Raw genomic sequence first — 25,376 nt, 5'->3', positions numbered from 1 at the left:
TCTCGAAACGACTTTTTCAAAGTCGGTAGTCAAATTTTCTCGAAAACTATTGCACCGATCGACTTCTCCTTTTGTACACTTTTTTTAGACATGTTTTTCTCGTATTTGAACGAAGGATTTTTTTTTTGGTCAAATATAACTTATTTTATAGGACGAAATATGGTCAAAATGTATGCAAAAAACGTAATTTTTTATAAAAAAACGTTGTAAAAAATTCAATTTTTAATTAAAAAAAAAAAAATCCTTCGTTCAAACACGAGTCAGACACATACACTTAAAGAAAAATTTTGGATTTTTGATTTCAGATGAAAATTGGCGGAGAAAATTTGACTACCGCCAGGGCACTATTTTTGATGGGGTCAACTTTTAGGCATTCTCACTCGCTCATTTTTTAATATTTTCTTTTCAAAATTTTACAGATTATAGTTGAAGCATTATATATTCATATTCAATAAACAAAAATTGTAAGAATATCTCAGGAGCTATGATAAAAATTCACGAAAATATGCCTTTTTTTGGGCCTCCAGGGTAGGATAACCCCTTAAGGGGTTATATACCTTTTTCTCCAGAGAAATACAGGGTTTTTATTTATTTTTTTTTACCATGTTACCATTATTTTATTGAAATACAATATAAATTTTATCAACGTACGTGTCCTTAAGTAAATTCGTATAAAATTTCGAGTGAAACTTTTCATAATTTTGGAAGTTATAGTCCTTGCCGCAGAAGTCCTTTTTTCAGTAGTGGCTCACGGTGAGCATGAAAACAAGGAAACGGCTCAACAGAAAAAAAAAATAAAAAAACTACGTTAGTATATAGAGTTACCTAGTTCGTGAACGAAGGATTTTACGAAAAAATTTTTTTACAGTTACAGTGATTATTTTTTCAAAAAAACCGATTTTTCGAGGTCTAATAATTTAGTTTTTTGCCCCAAAAAAATAGAAAAATTTGTCGAAAATAAAATTCCTTCGTTCACGAACTAGCTATTATATATACAAACAATCCCCCAAAATTTCAAATCGATCGATGTAGTGGATACCGAGATATCATGCTCACCGCAATGACCTTTTCTCAAAAATGTGATTCCGAGATAATCGCGTTTAAAGTTTTAGGTGGACATTATGTAGTCATGTACACCGTGCGCTATGAACGAATGTATCTTAGGTTCTAGTGCCCCGATCTCTAAAAAATTTTGCAGATAAATTGTTGAAAGTATGTACATCAAAAAAAAATTATAAAATTTTTTTCGATTTTTTGAGCTTGAAATAGGTATATAACCCCTTAAGCAAATATACCGTTAGGCTTTTACCACAATGCTTTAAAATTTTTTTCCCCCAGCTCTATACTCTGGGCGACTTTGTATGGAACTTGTTACGCGAGGATACCTCTGAAAAAGCCAAAAAAATCTGGAAAAAAATTCACTTTAAAAAAAAATAATAGTTTATTGGAAGTAAAAAAAATAATAATATTTTGTGTTAATTATTTTCATAATAATAATTTCATAAAATTTATCATAAAAAAAGAAATCCTATCACTTAGAAGGTGGCATAGATATTTTTGTGCATAATTTATGCATCTTAACCGAAAACAATCAAAAAAGTAACTTAAACAAACATTTCGTTAAATTTTGTCGCACAGTGTTATTTACCCATTTTACAAATAACAAGAAAGGAAGTTAGCTTCGGCAAGCCGAAGCTTATATACCCTTGCAGTCATCAAATATTTCGAACAGAATACACAAAGGCTAAACAACATCGAAGCAACGACGACTTTTCTATTAATTTTTCATATTTTTGACTTATGTTCATATGGCAGCTACATATATGATATAGTCGTCCGATTTTGATGAAATTTTATTTGTTATTCAAGAGTCGTTAGAAAACTCTATATTCCAAAAATCATGATTTTCTGATAAGAAATAACGATCTTATCATTTTATTTCCGTTAATTCTATATAGATTTTTCGATCTTTCCTATGGCAGCTATATGATATAGTTGTCCGATTTGTATGAAATTTTTTATATTTATTTATATATTTTATATATTTATTTTAAAGCTATCTTGCTGAAACTTTCCCAAAAGGTGTGTAGTTATTGCACGCAGTATATAAGTCGGAACGGGCCGGATCGGGCGACTATAATGAACAGCTCCAATACAAGAGATTGAAATACAAATTCTCACTCCGTTGTTTTTGATTAGATCGACTTGATTTCTTCCAGATGGTGTTTTCTAACTATTAAATTTCGGTTTAAATTTTATCAAAATCGGATAACTCTATCATATAGCTGCCATCGGAGAGATCAAAAAATATATATAGAATTAATGGAAATTAATTAATAACGTCATTGTTTTTCATTACACGACTACGATTTTTTGAGTATCAAGTATTTTAACCTTGATTTATAAAAAAATTTCATAAAAATCGGACAACTATATCATATAGCTGCCATTGGAAAGATCGAAAAATCTATATAGAATTAAGGGGAAGGTAAGGTTTTAAAAATTTTTTTTTTATATTTTTTTTTATTTTTTTTCTGAATGATTAATATGTCGAGAACATTGTGTAAAATTTTGAGTCAATTAAAGTCAAACTAACGGAGTTACAGCGTTTTAAACAACCGTATTTGGGCGTATTTTCACGTATAAAAATACTTTGAATCGATTTTGCCGAACATGCTATTTTCAAAGTCGGTGCCCCTCATAACTACAAAACTACTGCACCGATCTTTTTGAAATTTTAAACACTATTTCTGTACATATTTTACGAGGTAACGCTGTCGAGTTTTTTTTTTTTTTTGTTCATAATTTTGATTTTGCAATGACAAATTAACCGATTTTTTCCCAAAAAATTGTGTTTTTCACTTCAAAGTCTTCGAAAAAATTAAAAAATTGCAATTTTCAAAAAACCTTCACAGCGTTACCTGGGGCGAACTATTATCTAACGAATGAACTTTCATTTTTTGATTTCGTATGATCCAGCACCGAGTTATGAGGGGCACCGCAATTCAACTTTTTTTGGCGACACGTCCGGACAATTGCTACCATTGCCATATTTTTTAATATTTTTTTGTAAAAATTTGATAAAACATTCTTCTAATGTCATACTTTAATATACCGTTGGTTGAATAAATAAATTTTAACTGTGTCGTCAGGAAAAAAATCACAAAAACATGGCTTTTTTCGCATGATTTGACCTTACCCCCCCCTTAACGGAAATAAAATGATAACGTTATTTCTCTTCAGAAAATCATGATTTTTGGAATATAGAGTTTTCTACAGAGCTCGCAAATAACAGTCGACCGTTTCTCGTTGTCTGCTAATAACAGTATTCTCCTAACCCTTTACGAAAAGTCTCAGAGAACGACCGATTTATGAGTTCGTAAATGGGTTCTGTTGCGCTCAGACCGAAACCGATTTTTTCTATTCGGTTTTGTTCTGGTTGCTCCAGGACCGTTTTGTCGTTTTCAGTGAAGCAAAAGGTCTATTGCATATGTATTGGTATACAGTGCACGTATAGGCAAGCAAATCGTTAAACATCGGTTTTGCGGACGAAATATATTAATCGTCTTCGTGAATTGAACGTGTGTGTGTAAATGCCAAGACCGTTTGCATTGAGTTTTTCGGTCAATCGGTCTTTTGGTGACTCTCATTGTGCGAGCGTTTCTCGATCTGCTCCTTACGCACTGCTCATTGAAAGACCGAAATGCAAAAAACTCAACGAAAAGTGCTCAACAGAAAACACAAATTATGACAGCAAGGGGCTCTTGCTCAGAGCGAGAGCGAGACAGTATGAACTTTTTCGGTTGTGCTCGCACCCAGAGCACTAGATGAAAAACGGTCAACTGTTATTTGCGAGCTCTGGTTTTCTAACGACTCTTGAATAACAAATAAAATTTCATCAAAATCGGACGACTATATCATATATGTAGCTGCCATATGAACAATAGTCAAAAATATGGAAAATTAATAGAAAAGTCGTCATAGCTTCGATGTTGTTTAACCTTTGTGTATTCTGTTCGAAATATTTGATGACTGCAAGGGTATATAAGCTTCGGCTTGCCGAAGCTAGCTTTCTTTCTTGTTATCAGTGATTTGGGCATGAGACGGGTCGCCGCGAAATTCGTACCAAAATTACTCAATTCCGACCAAAAACAGCAGCGCATGAATATTGCTAATGAGTTTTTAAACTCTGTCCGCGACGACCTAAATTTGCTCCAGAGGGTCATAACTGGTGACCAATCGTGGGTTTATAGTTACGACGTGGAAACCAAAGCTCAATCATCTCAATGGAAGCTGTCGCACGAACCAAGACCGAAAAAAGCGCGACAAGTTCGGTCGAATGTGAAAGTTTTGCTGACAGTTTTCTTCGATGCATAGGGCGTGGTGCATCATGAGTTCTTGCCACAGGGAAGAATGGTCAATGAGGAATATTACCTGCAAGTTATGCGCAATTTGCGCGAAGCAATCCGCCAAAAACGCCCAGATTTGCGGAAGAACAATATTGGCTTTTGCACCACGATAACGCCCATGCTCACACATCGTTGCTTGTGCGCGACTTTTTGGCCAAAATCAACTTTTTCTTCTTTCCTAAACTGAAGAGGCTCATGAAAGGACGACGTTACGCTACGCTTGACGAGATAAAGACGGCATCGAAGGAGGAGCTGGACAAGATTAAAAAAAAATGATTTTTTGAAGTGCTTCGAAGATTGGAAAAACCGTTGGCACAAGTGCATAATATCTCATGGGGATTACTTTGAAGGGGACAAAATATATATTCATGAATAAATAAATATTTTTTGAAAAAACACAAAATTAGAGATACTTTTTGAACACACCTCGTATAAATATAAATTTTAAGCTCAAAATATTGTGTAGAACTTGGTTTACAGCGTTCTTACCAACCCTGCTAAAAAATGTATTTTTGTATTTTTTTCGACATATTATTATTCGAGCATATTAGCATATAACACAGCCACACAAAAAAAATATTTTTTCGGGCCTGGAGGTCAGACCATGTTTACTATATGTTTTCGGGGTCGCTGAATCCGAATCCGAGGTCCAAAAAACCCCAGCACGTCAGGGTTCTGACATAACCTCAAAAAACCTCATACAAAATTATATTCGAGTCCGTGGATCAGACCATGTTTATTATATGTTTTCAGGGTCGCTGAATCCGAATCTGAGGTCTAAAAAACTCCAGAATGTCAGGGTTACGACATAACCTCAAAAACTTGATAAAATTTTTATTTTCAGAGTTCTGGGCTCAGACCATGTTTACCATATGTTTTTGGGGTCGCTGAATCCGAATCCGTTGTCTAAAAAACTCCAGGTTTTTTTTGATGTTATGTCGTAACCCTGACATTCTGGAATTTTTTAGACCTCAGATTCGGATTCAGCGACCCTGAAAACATATAATAAACATGGTCTGACCCACGGACTCGAATATATTTTTGTATGAGGTTTTTTGAGGTTATGTCAGAACCCTGACGTGCTGGGGTTTTTTGGACCTCGGATTCGGATTCAGCGACCCCGAAAACATATAGTAAACATGGTCTGACCTCCAGGCCCGAAAAATATTTTTTTTGTGTGGCTGTGTAATCAATAGTGTGCAATTTAAACTTTGTGGGGAAAGTCAAATCGTTTATTTTTTATAACCGTTGTGCTGCATACCTGACGGACAGACGAAGTTATTGTCTATATCGACTTGTGCAATGCATCCTTGTCAAACAAAACATATGTATATACGTTTTAAAGTAGCAAGTGCCTTCCCTGACCAATCGACTCACATCCCCTTACCTTATAGAAAATTATGGAATTAAAATATTAAAATGATTATTACAAATAAATTGGTAATATTTTTATTTACAGGTATAAATTCATCAATAATCCGAGGTATATGTAGGGTCATTGGAACTACGATTACGAAATATAAAGATCCAGCTTCTCAACGGTTGGTTAGAGAACTTATGGTTGATCTTGTAAATATTCATCATGATTTAACAATCGAACATATGCTTAACGTATTTAAAGCTCTGCTATTCAAAGAACTTGTTGGTGTTCCCCCTCAAAAATCTTGTAAACCAGCCATAATTGCATTGGGATGGATTTCTTTAATACAGAAACAAGCAGACCGTGATTCGAATATCTTCAAAACTGAAAAAATAAAATTCATTGAATATCAAACGTTATTTTATCAAATAACTTTATTGACGCAAAATCAAAGAATTACAGAGGCGAGAACAAAAATATTATATGAGCTGTGGGACAATACTTCAATTTTTATAGAAACTTTGGACATGTTATTTCAAATGGAAGCTACTACCAACGTCACCATTATGTTTATGGCCATGATTGAATTTGAATCAAAAAAAATACACAAGTGATATCAAAAAAACATACAGAAAAGCTATCGGAATATTTTGTAAAAAGTATGATTTCGAGTAAATGCAAACCTGACAAATCGCTTATTATAGCCTGCAAGCCATTATTGAAGTTACTTACCGAATCTGAGTTTGATTCTTATATTTACCCTCCGTTGCAAAGGGCAATATTAAGAAGCCCCGAAAACACACTTGAAAGCATTGGATTAATTTTTGATATGTTGAATTTCGATTGCAGTCGTTATGCTCAAAAAGTTGGAAATGTTCTTATAAAAAACTTATACAGTAAAGGAGAAATCGCACGACGAGAGTCACTTGAATCCCTAAAGCTTATATCCACAAAATGCTCTGATTGGGTTACTGTAAAGGAACTACTAGAACAAATTTTCTCTGTGTTAAATGGATCCGATGGCAAAATAAATGTGATTGAATATAGACTTAATATATTACAGGTAATCTACTTTCCTAAATTGTTGTATTTTAGGGAGCGTTTAAGTAAGCTTTTAACATTCCTTTTAACTTTCATCTCGTTAGTTACGTTGCGCATTTCTTGTTTTGCAAACAGATTAACTTAAAATTTTAAATTCAATTGCAAGGGTAGGAAATTATAATTTCAGTTAAAAGTTTTCAACGCATAGGAATAATCGGAGAAATACCAGAAAATTAATGGAATTATCATGAAAGCTTCGCAATTTTTGTTATGCTCATAATTGGTAACACTAATACATATTAGAAAAATATTTCTATAAAGAAAGGACTACCGTTTTAAAACATTTTGGTTGTGTAAACATGGAATCATGTTGCAAAAGGAAAATAATAGTGGTTTTCGTTTCTTAAAAACTTTCTAGCCAGAGTTTTTAGGCATGTAGGCTGGTCAGTTAAGGGGGAAAATACAATTAGAACATTTTTTTTTTTCGAAAATTTTTGTTTTGGCCAAATGTACTCTAAATATTTCTGGGAATAAGCCTGTAAATACATAAAACCGTCCGGTACTTATTTTCAAAGTAATACGCAATTTAGTGAGTCCGTGTCAATGGCTGAAATGGCACAACGTAAACTTTAAACGCTTCTACTGAAAAGTCGTGTTTTCAAAGTCGCCGTGCAATGTATAGGTCAGAGGTTTTTTTTAAATCGAATGCGGTTTTTTTGCATTATGTTTGAAATTAAATTCTCCACAACATGAATATACCGGTTTTTCATATTTGTTTGTTCTAACATGTTTTTTTACGAACAAAGTCGAAAAAAAGTGTTTTTTTAAACATTTTTTTTAACCTCAAATTAATTCATGTTGTGCGCTCAGCGTTGCCAGACGTCCCGATTTTGGCGGGACGTCCCGATTTTTAAATTAAAATTAAATGTCCCGCGCGGGACAGGTTCAGTCCCGCTTTTTAATGATAATTCGAACGTGCGGGCTGATGAAGCGCTCAGGAGTGAGAGAGGCGCGTGCGACTGCGACTTCCTATCTTTCTCTTCGCTCTTTCCTTATTTTCATCATTTGCTTATAATTTTCTGTTTCACGAAAACGTACGATTATCAACGAAAGAATAACGATTACCGTTTGTTTTAGTGCAGTGAAGCAGTAAATATTTTAAAAACTTCTGATTATATACGTTTTTTATTATGTCCCGCTTTCGACGTAAGAGTCCCGCTTTTTTCACTAAAAAAGTTCCTAAGTCCCGACTTGGCAAAAAAAAAAACTGGCAACGCTGTGTGCGCTGTACCTTTAAGTTTAATGTCCAATTGCTGTTTTTTGTTTAGATGGTTATATACCTTCTTTGTCGAAGAAAAAGTGGAAAGTTCGGATTTTTTTTAGGTATGTAGCAATTATTTAATTACACGGATGTTTTAATTTTTTGATAGTACACTTTATTAACAATGTTTGTGCAAAATTTCGTGGAAAAATATTAAATAGTTTTTAAGGGGTGGCTGTTTCCCTTAGAGGCCTTTTTCCTAAGGAGCCTTGCGGTGATAATTCCCCAGGTCGAACAGGTCAACAGAAACCATAAAAGTAAAAAAATTTCATTAGTTTAGTGTAATTCCTTGTGCTTGAACGATCGGTTTTAAGATTTTTTTTCTTGTATGCATACGGGAACATTTTATGCTAAAAATGAACTTGAAATTTTACTAAAAAATTCATTTCGGCGAAAAAAGTTTGTGCGTGAAAAGTCGGTCGTTCAAGCACAAGATAATTTCATTACGAACCTTTGAAAAAAAATTTGAAGTAAATCGGTTCAGTAGTTTTCCGGCAATCCTTATCACCGCAAAGTCATTTTTCAAGAAACACCATTTCGAGATATTCGCGTTTAAAGTTTTAAGTTCAGTTTCGGGCCGCGACGAGGCGCGCGGTTAACTTTTTTTTCTACTGCTCGAATCTCCATGAAAATTTGGGAAAATGTTCTCAAGGAGTTGTTCTTTAAGATAAAGCTATAAAAAATTTTCGATTTTTTTAAAATAAAAAAGGTATATAACCCCTTAAGTCGTGATCCTGGACCTGGAGACTGCACGGCGCAAAGTTCATCCCTCAAAACACGACTCCACATTATTGATCATAAATGGGCTTAATTACAATATTTTTCAAAAAACTTGACTGATTTTTAATGCTCAATAATTTCCTAATAACATGCAAAAAAAAAAATCGCTAAGATTCATTTAATTCCCTACTTGCAATCCATTCCCAAAGATAGGTCTCACTTTAGGCCTTCTAATTGTATTTCCTCCCTTAAGGACTGTCTATTTCACCGCGTATAGTATTATAAATAATGGCAGCACCAAATATCTTTCTGCGCATAGTTAAGTAGGTCCAGTTAATTGTAAGCAGTATATTTGGATAAGATCACAATAAAAGATTAGTGTTTAATAAATTCCAGCACCCCCCTTGGCTGTATTAAATTGTTTGAAATATGAATTTAAGTTTTGTGTCCAAGAGGACGCACAGATTGTCAACAAGATCCATTCTTTGCCAGCTGTTTATCTTTGGCTTGAAGTGTTTTTTTTTTTTTGCAAATTTTTCAACTAGATTTTTGGTAGGAATGTTCTTTATATGACAGACATCATTTCACATAATCTACGTATTGACAAGTTGTTAGAGACAAGTTAAAATTTAAAGGGGCTGATCAAACAAACATCTTTTTTTGTTTTATCACACAAGCATGGTTTTTTTTTAGTATCTCGACTTTCAAAAGGTTATTGAATCAAGAAATTTTTTCATTATAATCGGAAAACTTTTGTTTCACTATTACACGGGTAATCCCAATATAACTTAAACATAAGAACCATTGAACCCTACTAGTTTAGCCCACAGTTCGTAGTTTGTCAAACCGGTCAAGTCGCTTAGACACAATTTATACAGTCAGTTTGGCAAACTACAAGGTGTAAATTCGTATGTTAAAGTTATGTTGGGTTACCTGTGTGCTATGAAGATGTTGAATGAAAAAATAACGGAAAAGCAAAAAAGAACTGTGTAAACTTAAGTTGATGTTATCTTGGATGTCATAGCTTAAAGAACAAAGATAAAATTAGCTTTGATTTTTTTTTTAAACTATTAATAATTAACAATTTGTTTATTTATTGGGTCTTCTCTACGTGATTAAGAGACTAATTTAATTATATCAACGGCCAAGGTGGAGTAGGGGCAAGGTCGTTTCCTGTTGAGCTGTCTCGCTAGTAGATTTGGGTGTGATATTGATCTTGTTATGTAGTTAATTTTTTTTGCTCTCAGTTTCTTCGTTAACGGGTTTTATGGATTTTGACATTGGGAATGTACCAAGGGGCCTCTGTGATTATTCTGAGAATTTTCGATTGCGCACGTTGGATGATTACTATGTTGCTACTACTTGCGTTGGCCCAAAGTTTGGAGCCGTAGGTCCAGATTGGTTTTGGAAAGGAGTTATAAAGTAGTAGTTGGAGAGGCGAGCGGTAGTTAATTTGCCAATGGAAACTGCTGGCCCTAAGTTTTAGCAGGTATGCTTTGCTCCTATGTATTTCCTCCAGGTAAGTCGCCTGTCTAAGTGGATACCAAGGTAGGTGACTTTGTCCACTTGTGGAATTTATGTATTATTTAGGGTTAGTGGTGGACAAGTCTCGGTTGAGTGTAAAAATTTCAGATGTTATGCGGCTTACTTGCTCTATAGTTCTATGATTTTCTTTGAATCCAAACTGGTGCGAGGGTATCAAACTGTTTCTATCAAGGAATGTTCGTAGGTATATAGTAGAAGTGTTTCAACCAACTTTGATAGACAAGGCAGTAGACTGATGGGTCTGTAGGAAGACGGTTGAGATTTATATTTGATTGGCTTAGAAATCATCTTTATGACTGACTTTTTCCATTGGCGAGGGAAGTAGCCCCATTTTAGTATTGAATTAAATATGGAAGTACATATTGCAAATAAGTGCACAATGAGTTAATTCAATTATCATCTTGGGCGAAATTAGTCATAGCCAGGATTTTTTTTTTTGGGATCAGCTGTTTTTTGATGGTGTAAGAAAGTCGGGGAAGAGGGCTCTAGGGTTGTGACGTTCGGGATAGTGAATTGATTTATTGGAGTATGGGGTTTAAAGACGTTTTGTAGGTGAGAGGCAAAGATTTTGACTTTTCTTCGTCGATGCGCCTCCATGCACCTGTTTGGGATCTTAAGGGGGTCTTCCTATGTGACGGCCTGTTTTTTAGGGTTATTTTAGGATTTTTTTCTACGACCAGTAAATATTTAGAGCTTCAAGTTTTTTATCATTTATTAACACATATTTGGACAGTATAAATAAAAAATTTCAGCAAAAAATATTCGGTCAAACTAGAGTTACAGCGCTCTGAACACCCCCGCCTCGAAAAAAAGATCTCCCACTTCCTCCACGATTCCGGCTGATCGGCTGATCTGATAAAAAAAAACTTAACGGCGTTTTAATTTGTAGGCTTAAATGCACGGAATGAACTACAATCAAATGAATATAAAAAAATTGGATTTTTGATAGACATTTGAAAAAAAAGTTGCAAATTTGGCGTTTTTTTTTTTTTTTTTTTTTTATAAAAAAATCGAAGTTTTGAAAATTTTCGATTGATAATAGTTCATTCCATGCGTTTACATATATTGAGTGTGCCCTGTAAATTTCAAGTAATTCGGTCCAGCCGTTTCTGAGATACAATGGAGGAAAGTTTGAAAAACACAGTTTTGAGAAAAACGCGTTTAAAGTTTCTAACTGCCAACTCAGCGCTCCGAACCGCTCTTTCTTTTTACCTGCTGTATCTTTAAAACGACTTCGAATTTTCTAAAATCGCTTTACTACCGTATTCTAGACATGTTAAGGGAGCAATTTATGAAAAAAAAAAAAATCGATTTTTTCAACTCATCACATAGGAAGACCCCCTTAAAGACATACCGGCTTCGACTGGTGGCTGTAAGTCAAGGAGAGCTCCCAGAGCGGAAATTTGTTGCAGGTGGGAGAAATTTTTCTATGTAGGCACGTTGATCTTAGATTATTTGTTTTTTAAAAGTCTATGATAAGGGGCACAACTAGTGTAGTTTTAAAAAAATCAAAAAAAAATTTTTTCATATTTCGGTAGATTACACTTTTAAAAATAACATATTAAAATTTAAAATCGATATCCAAATAGTTTTTAAGTTAACAATTTAAAGAGCACCCGCTTTCAGAACAATGCAAACGATCATTTTATCTTAAAACGCGTTTTTCTCGAAACAGCATTTTCCGAATTTGCTGCAGTGATTACTCAAAAACTAATGATCCGATCACTATCAAATTTTTTTTACATGTTCTATATATAGTTCTGTACCATGAACTACCGGTTTTTTGATCCGATAAAGAATCGAATTTTGGCAGGCAAAAACGACCAAAATTTTGGGTAAAATTCGATATTTTTTTAAAACGCCTCCATTTTGTCCATTTTTTTTTATTTTTTTTTTATCGTAGTTCATGGTATAGACAATATCATCTAGTTTAACGAGAATTTGTCATTTTGAATTATTTGATCAAGTAGTTTTATTTATAAAAATTCCCAAAAATCACCTTTTTTTTAGGCCGTCACACTAGTTGTGCCCCTTAAGGGGTTATATACCTTTTTCAAAATCAAAAAATCGAAAAAAATTTTATGATTTTTTTTTATGTACATACCTTCAACAATTTTTCTGCAAAATTTTTTAGAGATCGGGGCACTAGAACCCAAGATACAGCCGTTCATAGCGCACGGTGTACACGACTACCTAATGTCCAGCTAAAACTTTAAACGCGATTATCTCGGAATCGCATTTTTGAGAAAAGGTCATTGCGGTGAGCACGATATCTCGGTAACCACTACATCGATCGATTTGAAATTTTTGGGGATTGTTTGTAGATACAATAGCTAGTTCGTGAACGAAGGAATTTTATTTTCGACAAATTTTTCTATTTTTTTGGGGCGAAAAACTAAATTATTAGACCTCAAAAAATCAGTTTTTTTGAAAAAATAATCACTGTAACTGTAAAAAATTTTTTTTCGTAAAATCCTTCGTTCACGAACTAGGTAACACTATAAACTAACGTAGTTTTTTTATTTTTTTTTTCTGTTGAGCCGTTTCCTTGTTTTCATGCTCACCGTGAGCCACTACTGAAAAAAGGACTTCTGCGGCAAGGACTATAACTTCCACAATTATGAATAGTTTCAGTCGAAATTTTATACGAATTTACTTAAGGACACGTACGTTGATAAAATTTATATTGTATTTAAATAAAACAATGGTAACATGCTAAAAAAAAATAAATAAAAACCCTGTATTTCTCTGGTGAAAAAGGTATATAACCCCTTAATATATGGGACGCTGATATAAGTCTTTCTTCGGAAGCCGGAGACCGGTGGACTTGCCATTAGGCGCAATTCCTGTAGGCGACTCAATCTGCCTATTTAGGCGTGTGTTTCTTCAGACAGTAGTGTACATTGGCTCCGTAAATTGTTTAATTAAGTTTTCGATATCAGGTTTGTAGGACATATTTGGTTAGATCTTAAGGCAGGTTCTCACCTTGTGGCAAAAAAAAATTGATTTTTTTTTGGCTTATCGTATAGATATATGTTCCAAAAATGTTCTCAAAAAATTTCAGATCTAAATTTGAAATATTACAAAAGTTACAGGCCCTGTATTGCAACCATTGTGTTGGCTATAGTTGCCAGCATTGCTTCTACGCCATTAGGCAATTGTGTGTTTGCATTGGAATGTTGATCAGTAGTTTCTGGAATCTGGTTCAATGTTTGTTGCCGCACTGTATCAGCAGTGGTTTGCTAACCTGTCTGCTTAGATACTGAGGCGTTCGTCTCGTTGTTGTTACTGTGCAAAAAAGACTCCCGGGATCGTGGTCGTATAAATGGAGAAATGTTTCGGGTTCCAGGATTTCGAGCTGCAGTTATGTATTGGCCTAGTCGACTTTTCAACTCTTTATAGACAGGACAACTCCTGTAATTTGCAGTGGGGTTTCCCCAACAATGACTACATTTTTAAGCAGAATGGTTCGATTTCTTTAATAGTAACTTATTTTTCCGTTACCAAGGTGTATTGTATTTTTGTTTCGTTTATATTACTCTTTTTTAAGGATATAACATAAAAATGGTTTTCTCCAATTTGGTTAGTTTTTTTTTTTTTTTTTACCAATTCGGAACATTTGCCTGACATACAAAAATTGCTGGTGGTTTTTGAGGTTTTTGAACGGTATTATCTTCTTTTGGGTCACTCAGAACAGAAAATCGATTTCTTGTTGTGCATTGTTTGGTACTTTCTTCGTAACTTTTGATGCATTTGTTTATTTTTGCTGCTTGTGGGCTTAATTTTCGGAGTACTATATCATATAGCTGCCATAGGAAAGATCGAAACATCTATATGAAATAACGGAAATAAAAAAAAGACAATCATGATTTTTGGAATATAGAGTTTTCTAATGAGTCTTGAGTTACAAATTAAATTTCATCAAAATCAGACGACTATATCATATAGCTGTCATATGAACAATATGGAAAATTAATAGAAAAATCGTCATAGCATCGATGCTGTTTAGCCTTTATGTATTTTGTTCGACATATTTGATGTCTGCAAGGGTATATAAGCTTTGGCTTACCGAAGCTAGCTTCCTTTTTGGTTCTCATGATCAGTAACATTGCCTGTTTGAAAGTTATGCCGTCAGCAAACATGTCGTTTATAAAGAAACCTCTACCTCCATAGTGGTGTGAAAATTAGGAGTAATATAGGAATTAAAATAGTTCCAAGGCGATCTATTGCTGCACGGTATACGAGTATAGTATAATATATAAGAAGTTTGCAAAACGTTGACCCTAGGCAAAAGCCATTTCTTATTTTTTATTTTTCTGTAAAGGATTTTTATGGTCCTTAATTGTTTTGTGCTGCATGGTAAGTTCTGATTGAACTCAGAGACATGGAAAAATCATTAATTTTTTAATGTGTATAAGTTGTCACGGGCTTATTGAGTAATTCTCTAATACTAATTTACAATAATAATTATATTAAGTCAGTTGTTTGCAACGCACTGAGGACAGCGTAGACACCATACAGTATATGTATTCTTTTTCATCATCACCATCTAAATCGACCTAGCCATGTACGTCCGACCGTCTCTCTGTTTCTATTAAAACTAGTCTATCAATTTGAAAAGATTTGAAAATAATGGCAAACTCGCACTAAAAATTCAAACTCAAAATAGAAAACAATAGAAAAAAATCTAGTTACTAAAGATTTGTGTTATTAAAGCGGTTTTGAATTTAACTTTTTTTTACTACCAAAAATCAAACGATTGCTATATAGAATTTTTTATATATAAAAATTTATAGAATTTTTTATATATAAAAATTCAGTGATTCTTATGTGTTTCTTTTTCAGGGAGCTGGATATTTGAGCTTGAGCAACTTAAGCCAAAACGATTTGCCCAACATTTTGGATCAAGCCGTCGCCCTATTTTCGAAATCATTGGAATGCGAGACCCAGGAGAAAGTAATATGCTGTACCTTGGACATGTTTGCTTTGTGGACTCAAAAATTTAGTAATGAGTTACCAAGTGTAATTATTACTATTTTTAAATCTGGCATCCAGTTGAAAAACACAAACCAAATAATTCGGCAAAGTTATCTTGAATGGTTTCTTTTATCAATTCAAAATACCAAAACTAATAACCACATCGCTATTCTACCTGATCTTGTTTCGTTTTACACAAAAGCATTGCAAAATTCATCACAATTGTCTAATTTATCCGAGGCAGCCTGCATTGCCTGTATAATGCTTACGTTAGAAAAGCCGTCAGAAGACTACAACTTTTTTTGGTCTTCAGTTTTTGATATGACCAAAAATTATTTCTTTAATGAAAAGTTTACGGCAATAGCATCGGCTGAGACACTATGCAACTTATCGATGATGGCAAGATTTTTACTTATTTTATATCCTGATAAAATTAAAGGGGAGCTAGAACCTTTAGTTCGAACGTTAGTTTATAACTTATGTAGTAGTTCAGTAAAAGTTCGAAAGCATACATCCAAAGAGGTCAAAAAAATATTAAGTGCTTCGAAAGGAATAGAATTCGTAAAGTTAGCTTTATTTGAATTTGGAAAACGTATTAATTTGGTAAACATTCAACATGAGGGAGACATTTGTATTGATCAATTTGGAACTCCTACTCTAGCGTATGTAGACGCATTATTAACTTTGACAAATTTAGGCGATATTACATGTGAAGAATCTGTAGATGTTGCTATGGATATATTGCTTATTTCACATCATCCGGCAATCGTGTTTAATGATGCATATTTTTGGGAAAAGACCATCCAGCAAAATTTCAATTTAGATCCAAAACATTTAATATTAGGTAAAAAAAATGAAATAGTTATTGAATACATTGAAAATTTTAAAGCAAGTGCCCAATACGAAAACACCATATCAGCACTGGTTCGAATTTGTCCCAATCCTATAGTTTCATTAGTTGTAGCACATTTAAAAAACTACCTTTGTGACACTTCCAATTATCATGCTTCTGATGAGGAATATTTAACATATTTGACTCCTGAAGGAGAGTTGTTTGATAAAAGTGTTATACCGCATATAGACTCTCAATATGAAACAGTTCGTATTAAAAGAGAGAACAAAGTATACAGCTACAAGGAACAATTAGAAGAGATTCAACTTCGTCGTGAAATTGATGAAAAAAGGGAAAGGGAAGGAAAAATTAAAACTATAAAGTATACTCAAAAACAAGAAGAACAGATAAAAAATCAAATGGAAAAGGAACTACAAGTTAAATTAAGAATGCACACGCTTTACCAAACACTGATTTGTAAAATAAGCTTGCTGAAAGCATCATGTTCCGGCAATGGAGAAAAAATTGCCGAACATTTTTACAATTTATTGGACGATATTTTGCAAGCTTCAAGAAGCCCTCTAACTGCAGAGGTTCTTACAGACCTTTATTTATTTTTGCATCATCTGTGCTTTATTTCTCAGCCAAACCTTGGGCGTGACATTGGACTTGTGACAATAAAGCTTCAGAACCCTTCGTACATTTCAAAAATTGAATTTGATGCTATAAATATTGACAAAGCTATAGAAAATATTATTAATGATCTTGAAAGTTATGTTAATTCAAACTTACTTGACTCTCCATCATTTTCTTATGCTTTTGAGTTTCTTAAGCGAGCGTTAATATTGTTAAATAACGGTCCAAATGAAGAACTCATTTCGAAAGGCATACAAATAATTGCAATGCATACAAGCGCAACAATTAATTGCAATCCAAAGTTGATGCCCAGATTTGGTATATTTGAAATTTTATTGCATCTTTTTAGAAACAAACCAATACTGGAAGCACAAATTTTTGATGCTATCTTAGAAGTTGCAAAATCTTCAAGTGGGGGTGTTTCTTGTGCAAGCCCAGACAACAAAATTATAACCCTATTTCTAGAAGCCTTACAACACAATATTGATACCGTAAGAAACGTTTCTTTACAATCGTTAAAATTAATGGTAAATGGAATTGTAGATCATATAAAAATTGATAATTACCTCGAAAAAAGTATTGTAAAACGATTTTGGATAGCCAAATATGATGTAGAAGAAAAAAACAGAGAATTGGCTGTCTTTATTTGGAATAAGGCAAACCTACCTTACCCTGTGTTTGACGACATAATTTATGATGTGATGCATCCCGAACTATGTATTCAAAAATCAGCTGCTGAATCTTTAATGCCTCTTATAGCTGATAATGAAACCTTAATAAAGAGTGTAATAAAGAAATTGTTTTCTATTTACACTGAAAAGTTGTCGCTAATACCAGCTGTGTTGGATCAATTCGACCGGGAAGTTAAACCGGCCACCGATCAATGGAAACCACGAAGGGGTGTGGCTATTGCTTTCTCCACTATTGCCCCTTTATTATCTATTGAAGATATTAATGTTATCATGAATTTTATGGTATCACAAGGACTTGGAGATCGAGAGGATATCGTACACAAAGAAATGTTAGCAGCTGCATTAAAAATAGTCGATTTACACGGTAATAAAACCATAGTTAATTTGTTACCTGTGTTTGAGGATTTTCTCGATAAAGCACCAAAATCTCAAAGTTATGACAACATTCGGCAAGCTGTTGTTATTTTAATGGGTTCGTTAGCACGACATTTAGAAAAAGAAGACAAGCGAATTGATCCAATTGTAAGAAGACTATTAACAGCACTGTCTACTCCGTCCCAACAAGTTCAGGAAGCTGTATCAAACTGTTTACCTCATCTTATGCCATCTGTAAAAGATGAGGCCCCTGCAATGATAAAAAAGCTTTTACATTCACTGGCTAAGTCAGACAAATATGGTGAAAGACGTGGAGCTGCTTATGGTATCGCTGGAATAGTCAAAGGTCTTGGTATTTTATCTTTGAAACAACTAGACATAATGTCAAAACTGACAACATATATTCAAGAAAAAAAAAATTATAGATCCAGAGAAGGAGCTTTGTTTGCATTTGAAGTTTTATGTACAACTCTTGGTCGACTATTTGAACCCTACATAGTTCATGTACTGCCACATTTGTTACAGTGCTTTGGTGATCCTTCTCAATATGTCAGACAGGCAGCCGATGACACAGCAAAAGTAGTCATGGGTAAATTGTCGGCACATGGAGTTAAACTTGTGCTTCCATCCCTTTTAGAAGCTCTTGATGAAGATTCTTGGAGAACAAAAACGGCATCTGTTGAATTATTAGGTGCAATGGCATTTTGTGCACCAAAACAGCTTTCATCCTGCCTACCTAGTATAGTTCCAAAACTAATTGAAGTTTTGGGAGACTCTCACACTAAAGTTCAAGAATCGGGTGCAGAAGCTCTTAAAGTAATAGGATCTGTGATTAAAAATCCGGAAATTCAGGCAATAGTGCCTGTGCTTTTGGCTGCATTGGAAGATCCCTCAAACAATACTTCAAATTGTCTTCAAAGCCTACTTAGAACAAAGTTTGTTCATTTTATTGATGCCCCTTCATTGGCCTTAATAATGCCAGTAGTCCAACGTGCCTTTATGGACCGATCAACAGAAACTAGAAAAATGGCGGCACAAATAATAGGTAATATGTATTCATTAACAGACCAGAAGGATTTAGCGCCATATTTACCAAGCATAATTCCTGGCCTTAAATCATCTTTATTAGATCCAGTTCCTGAAGTGCGTGCTGTATCAGCTCGAGCGCTCGGTGCAATGGTGAAGGGTATGGGTGAAAGTTCATTTGAAAATTTGTTACCATGGTTAATGGAAACTTTAACTTCTGAGTCAAGCAGTGTGGATCGCAGTGGAGCAGCACAAGGACTCTCCGAGGTAGTAGGTGGACTTGGTGTCGAAAAAATGCATAAACTTATGCCTGAAATTATTTTAACTGCTGAAAGAGTTGATATTGCACCACACGTAAAGGATGGATACATAATGATGTTTATATACATGCCTGGAGCATTTCCAGAAGAATTTACACCATACATCGGCCAAATTATTAATCCGATTTTAAAAGCTTTAGCAGATGAAAGCGAATATGTTCGTGATACTGCCTTAAAGGCAGGTCAGCGAATTGTTAATTTATATGCAGAAACTGCTGTGGCACTCTTACTTCCCGAGCTTGAAAAAGGACTGTTTGATGATAATTGGAGGATAAGATATAGTTCAGTTCAATTACTAGGAGATTTGTTATATCGTATATCTGGAGTTTCTGGGAAGATGACTACGGAAACAGCTAGTGAAGACGATAATTTTGGTACCGAACATTCACATGCAGCCATTATTCGCTTTTTAGGCGATGAACGTCGAAACAGAGTTTTATCCGGACTTTACATGGGACGAAGCGATGTATCCTTAATGGTTCGTCAGGCAGCATTGCATGTATGGAAGGTCGTTGTGACAAATACTCCCAGGACTTTACGCGAAATCCTTCCGACATTATTTGGTTTACTTCTAGGATGTTTAGCAAGCACTAGTTATGATAAAAGACAAGTGGCTGCCCGAACTTTAGGAGATTTGGTAAGAAAACTAGGGGAAAGAGTCTTACCAGAAATTATTCCTATCCTGGAAAATGGATTAAACTCTGATCATCCCGATCAACGTCAAGGAGTCTGCATAGGCTTATCTGAAATAATGGCGTCAACATCAAAAGAAATGGTTCTAACGTTTGTACATAGTCTAGTTCCCACAGTCCGCAAGGCATTGTGCGATCCCTTGCCTGAAGTTCGAGAAGCAGCAGCAAAAACTTTTGAGTCTTTGCATAGCACAGTAGGCTCTCGAGCTTTGGATGATATTCTTCCTTTTATGCTTGAAGGTCTGTCAGACCCGGACCCATCTATCGCTGAAAATACATTGGACGGACTTAGACAAGTAATGTCTATTAAATCGAGAGTGGTGCTGCCGTATCTTGTGCCCCAATTAACTTCTCCACCAGTAAATACAAAAGCATTGTCTATTCTCGTTTCTGTTGCTGGTGAAGCTTTAACAAAATATTTGCCAAAAATATTAGCTGCGTTATTGGAGGCTTTATCAGACGCTCATGGATCTCCGAATGAACTGCAGGAGATTGAATATTGCCAAACTGTTATATTGTCAGTAACAGATGAAACTGGAGTTAGAACGATAATGGATACTTTACTTATTTCAGCAAATTCCTCTGACCTATGCACTCGAAAGTCCTCAGCAAGTCTGCTTTCTGCATTTTGTATTCATTCACCAGGAAATTATTCACAATACATACCTCAGCTTTTAAGATGCCTACTTAAACTGTTAGTTGATAACGATAAAGATATTTTGCAGAAATCATGGGAAGCTCTCAATGCTGTAATTAAAGGCCTGAATGCCACTCAGCAAATCTCTCACGTTTCTGATGTCCGCCAAGCAGTTAGGTTTGCAGCAAGCGAGTTGAAAAGTCCGGAGCTTCCAGGATTTTGTTTGCCAAAAGGAATAACTCCTCTATTACCCGTTTTTCGAGAAGCTATTTTAAATGGGCTGCCAGAGGAGAAAGAAAACGCAGCACAAGGACTTGGTGAAGTTATTTTTCTTACTAGCGCACAATCTTTGCAGCCTTCTGTAGTCCACATAACTGGTCCATTAATACGAATTTTGGGCGACCGTTTTAATTCAGCGGTTAAGGCTGCTGTATTGGAAACTTTGTCAATTTTGCTTCATAAAGTTGGTGTTTTATTAAAACAGTTCTTACCACAACTTCAGACCACATTTCTTAAAGCGCTGCATGATCAAAACAGAAGTGTAAGGATGAAAGCCGGAAAAGCTCTTTCAGAATTAGTTGCAATTCACTCAAGAGCAGATCCATTATTTAATGAAATTCATAATGGAATAAAAAATGCAGATGATTCCTCTGTTAGAGAAACAATGCTTCACGCTCTTCGTAGTATTGTTACCCGATCTGGAGATAAAATGTCTGAACCTATAAAAAAACAAATTTATGTTACGTTATTAGGTTTAATCGCGCACCCAGAAGATGTCACTCGAAAATCGGTTGGCGGATGCGTAGGAGCCATGTTAAAGTACATGGCGGCTGGTCAAGTCGATGATTTATTTAATAATTTAATTCTTACAGATAACATAGACGATTTAGCATTAAAGCATGGACACACGGTCATTCTATTTGTTGCCTTGAAAGAATGTCCCCACGAAGTACTAACCACAAATCTGCATGACAAAATTACATCTTTTATTTTAACCAACATGTTATCAGACAAAGTGCCAATTGCATGCAATGCCATAAGGGCCGCAACTTATCTCTTGGAGCACTACCTTGTTAATAATTACGAACTTCCTTTCAATGTCATAATTCCACTTGCAAGGTCTATGAATCATTCTAGCAATGATGTCAAACAACTGGTCGCAAAAAGCTGTACCCACCTTTCTAAAAGTTTGACGGCTGATCAAATTGATCTTGATGTTTTGAAGTATTTGGTTCCGATGTTAGTGAATGGCACTAAGGAAAAAAATGGATATGTAAAATCAAACTCCGAGTTAGCATTAATTTCTATTTTAAGGTTAAGATCTGACGACGCAACTTTTTCAAAAGTTTTAGACCTTTTAGAGTCTGGCGCCAGAGACTCATTGAACGACGTAGTAACAAAAGTTTTAAAACGTGTAGCGCCTCAGCCTATTATAAAAGAAGAAGAATTAGATGATACACTTCAAACATAATCATTACCTTCTTTTAATTAACTTTCTGATAATATTTTACTTTTAAAACATGATGTAATAAATATATCTTGTAAATAAATAAATGCAATGCAATTGTTTAACTCATTTTTTTTTAGATTTATATTATCGGGTAAGTAACCAGTAGGTGCTTCGCCTGCTTCCTTTGGTGTTTAATGTTGGACCATTTAATAGAGAATAGATTGTGAAATACAATAACAGCACTATTAAATTGATAATCATTTATAGAAATCGCAGTATTACTACAAAAATTCTTCCCAAATGTTACTAGAGGTGAAACATTGAGCTGAAACTTATTCTCAATCACGAAGGCCTCGCGTTGGCTAACGCCGGCACCGGTCGTAGTATAGTGAGTGCCAGAAGAGTACGTTAACAAAGAGGTTAATAATTGACGACAAAACGCACAGTGGTCGGTCCCATAGCCAAAAATCAAAAAATCAATTTTGGAATTTTGATTTCAAGTTTGGCGCATCTGTTTATCAATAGAACAAGGCTTTAAAAGCAAGTATTAGTTTTCTCTTGCTCCACATATTTGCGGAGAAATTGGGGCGCAAAGTGAGCGCGCAAACCCAGCGATCAACTCAAAAGCGTGCGCATGTCTTTTGAAAGCGTTAAGTTAATAATTTAAAAAAAATATAAAACAATCGTTTAATATCCGAAAGTGAAATGAATATTAAAGTTGAAGGTTTGTAGGTTGTGGTTTTATAATTTTTTATTAATTTTGCATGCTATATGTGACTGTGAAAATAATTGTTTATCCACCGCAATTTTACAAGTTTTGCAGAACTAAACATCAATATTCTGCAAAGGTAAAAGTTGTGTTCCCAAAACTGCTCAATAATGAAATTTTTTTAAAAATATTAATCAATATTTAATTAGTATTATCTGTGAAAATCAGCTGCGAATAGCTGCGAATCCGTTCAGAATCTGTTAAAGAAGACGAGTACCTCGTTTCTTTTTCATCAGTTTTTGATTTTCTAGAGTAACCATTTCTAATATATATTGAAAAATTTATTTTTTATTACTTTTATATTACTTTAAATTTATGTTAATCATCGTTTTTTGTTATCTTTTGTTAATTTTTTAACCAAAATTAAGTGTTTAATAAATATACAGGCAGGCTCCGGTTTTCACTTTTTTTTCTCGTTTTCGTTTTTGGGCGAAAACGTACGTTTTCGTTTTTGGTGCTCCGGTTTTCACAAACTTTTTGTCATCGTTTCGTTATCGGAATTGTTTAAACAGCTGACTTTTTTTGGTCAAAAGTAAACAACGCGAAAAAATGACTTTTATATTTTCAATTGCCTGTTTTGAAGCCAAAAGAAGGCAGAAATTGATTTATTTAAGAAAATCGAGACATCTTAGATGCAACACATGTGTTTTTAATATGTCTGACGATCGGTAAATTAAGTTGTCTTACTTACATTTTCAAAAATTTCAAATAAGCCACCATCAGAAATCAGCTGTTTTCCATAATAAGGGGCTGCCACCTTTTTGCAGTTTTCATTCCACTATTCTTAACAACTTTTTACTGCACTTTTACCATTTAAGAAATTAATCATATCTATTTATAAGAAGCTTATTTAACTATTCTTTACAAATATTTTTTCTTCGTTTTCAATTTAAGTGGTTGTTTCGTTCCACTACAAGTACGGCAGCATTAACGATAACTTTGGCAATAGATTTATCGAGCCTTTAGCAAAACGAAATTTGTTGTTGCCGACGGCAAAAATTTTATGTATGAAATCAAGGTGGGGTCAGAAAATAATTATTTAAAAAATAAATACGAATTAGATTGACCTACTGATGATGTGAAATGAACATCAATAGACCAAGGAGTCAACTATTTTTTTCCTTTTGCAATTAAGAACCGATTTAATGTAGAAAAAGGCATTTACTTTTCATTTCGACAAAAAAAACTTGCCCGTTTTTGAAAACGAAAAAGTCTTGTGAAAGTGAAAACGGGAGCACCAATTCTCGTTTTCAAAAACGAAAACGAGAGAATCTTGTGAAAGTGAAAACCGGAGCCTGCCTGATAATTTTTGTCAGTTACGCTTTAAAAAAAAGTGTAGTATGCATTTGGGAGTCAAATTTTGAACATTTTATGGTAAACACGATGGTAGCGGATATATTTGGCGTTAATGGTGCTAATACTAAAAATATAACATTCATACAATTAGAATAAATTCTCCCTCCTCCTGAACCACTTCACTCTCTTCTTGCGGGTGATCATCAGAAACCCAAACCATTCTTGCGCCATTAACGCCGTTATAATAACGCATTTCAAATTCCCTCTTTTAAGAGTAAGCAAGTCGTTAAGCTCGGGTTCATTCCTAAATTTGCTACCAACTCGGCCCGATACAAGATAGCAGGAAATCTTCAAGTATAGGAAATGGGGAATTATTTTACTCCACATTTAACCCGATTACGATTTCAGAGTTCAGACTGTTTATTCGATCGCTGCTTGACAGAATATTGTCGAGAATATATCGGGAAGCGTCACCGTTCTCAGACTAGGGTGAATAGGTGCCGTGTTCTAAAGACGTATGCCTTTTACAACTGCGACCTTATGTCCCTTGCTCTGTCCTGAGCGGCCCACCGGACGCTCACTCAATGTCCACCGGCGGTCCTGACTCCGGGTACTTGTCGAATGATCTTTGCGAGATGCAAAGTTGAAGTCGAGGATCTAACTTGGGGCTCGACACCCGAAGTCGGATCGTCCACAAATGTTTTTGACATACGGCACTGCAAGTTCTCCAATTCGTTACAGGAGTTACCCAATTTCTTGCATATTCTGGCTTTTAAATATGCTGGGCCCAATTTGGCACTATACCAAGACGCGAAATTGCTTTGCCGGCAGTTGTTAAAGGATACTTCCTGCCCTTCCTGATAGGCCACCTCTGCATATCGCAGTTTGTATTGCCGCTCGTTCTTTTCATTTTGCATTTTTAAAACATCGGATGCAGACCTTCTGACCTCTCCAATGAGTCTTCCCAAGAAAAAAACTCGCCCTCCAAGGATCCTAGGGTCCTCAGTAACTTGTATGAAGTTCCCGATGATAAAAAATTCCACCCAAACGCCATGTAATACGGGCCTTGAGGTGCTCGGTTCAATCTTTTTGATCTGCCCTAATATTGGAACGTATCGCTGCAGTTACCAAACAGTTAACTGATAGCTAAAGGTATGGAATAAATCCGCCGTAACTTTCTTTACAGCTTTGAGGAGTACGAACTTGAAATAATTATCCAAGTCTTTGAAGATGCACTATCGGTCGAGAACGATATGGACCGAGAAAATCGATATACAC

General features: G+C 34.8%; 1 protein-coding gene across 1 annotated transcript in view; it reads left to right on the top strand.

Moving 5' to 3' along the window:
- The window catches only part of LOC108091130 (eIF-2-alpha kinase activator GCN1), a 35,638-nt gene extending 13,483 nt beyond the window's left edge, over nt 1–22,155 (top strand). Inside the window, 3 exon segments of the mRNA XM_043209488.1 lie at nt 5,869–6,375; nt 6,378–6,832; nt 15,242–22,155. Of these exon segments, the coding sequence (XP_043065423.1) occupies nt 5,869–6,375; nt 6,378–6,832; nt 15,242–22,054 (7,775 nt within the window). The 3' untranslated portion in view covers nt 22,055–22,155.
- The last annotated feature ends 3,221 nt before the right edge of the window (nt 22,156–25,376 follow it).

This window comes from Drosophila ficusphila, unplaced genomic scaffold, assembly GCF_018152265.1.
Source record: "Drosophila ficusphila isolate 14025-0441.05 unplaced genomic scaffold, ASM1815226v1 contig_128, whole genome shotgun sequence".
Taxonomy (NCBI): Eukaryota; Metazoa; Arthropoda; class Insecta; order Diptera; family Drosophilidae; genus Drosophila; species Drosophila ficusphila.
The sequence above is the reverse complement of the archived record's forward strand: the minus strand, read 5'-3'. Positions and strand labels throughout refer to the sequence as shown.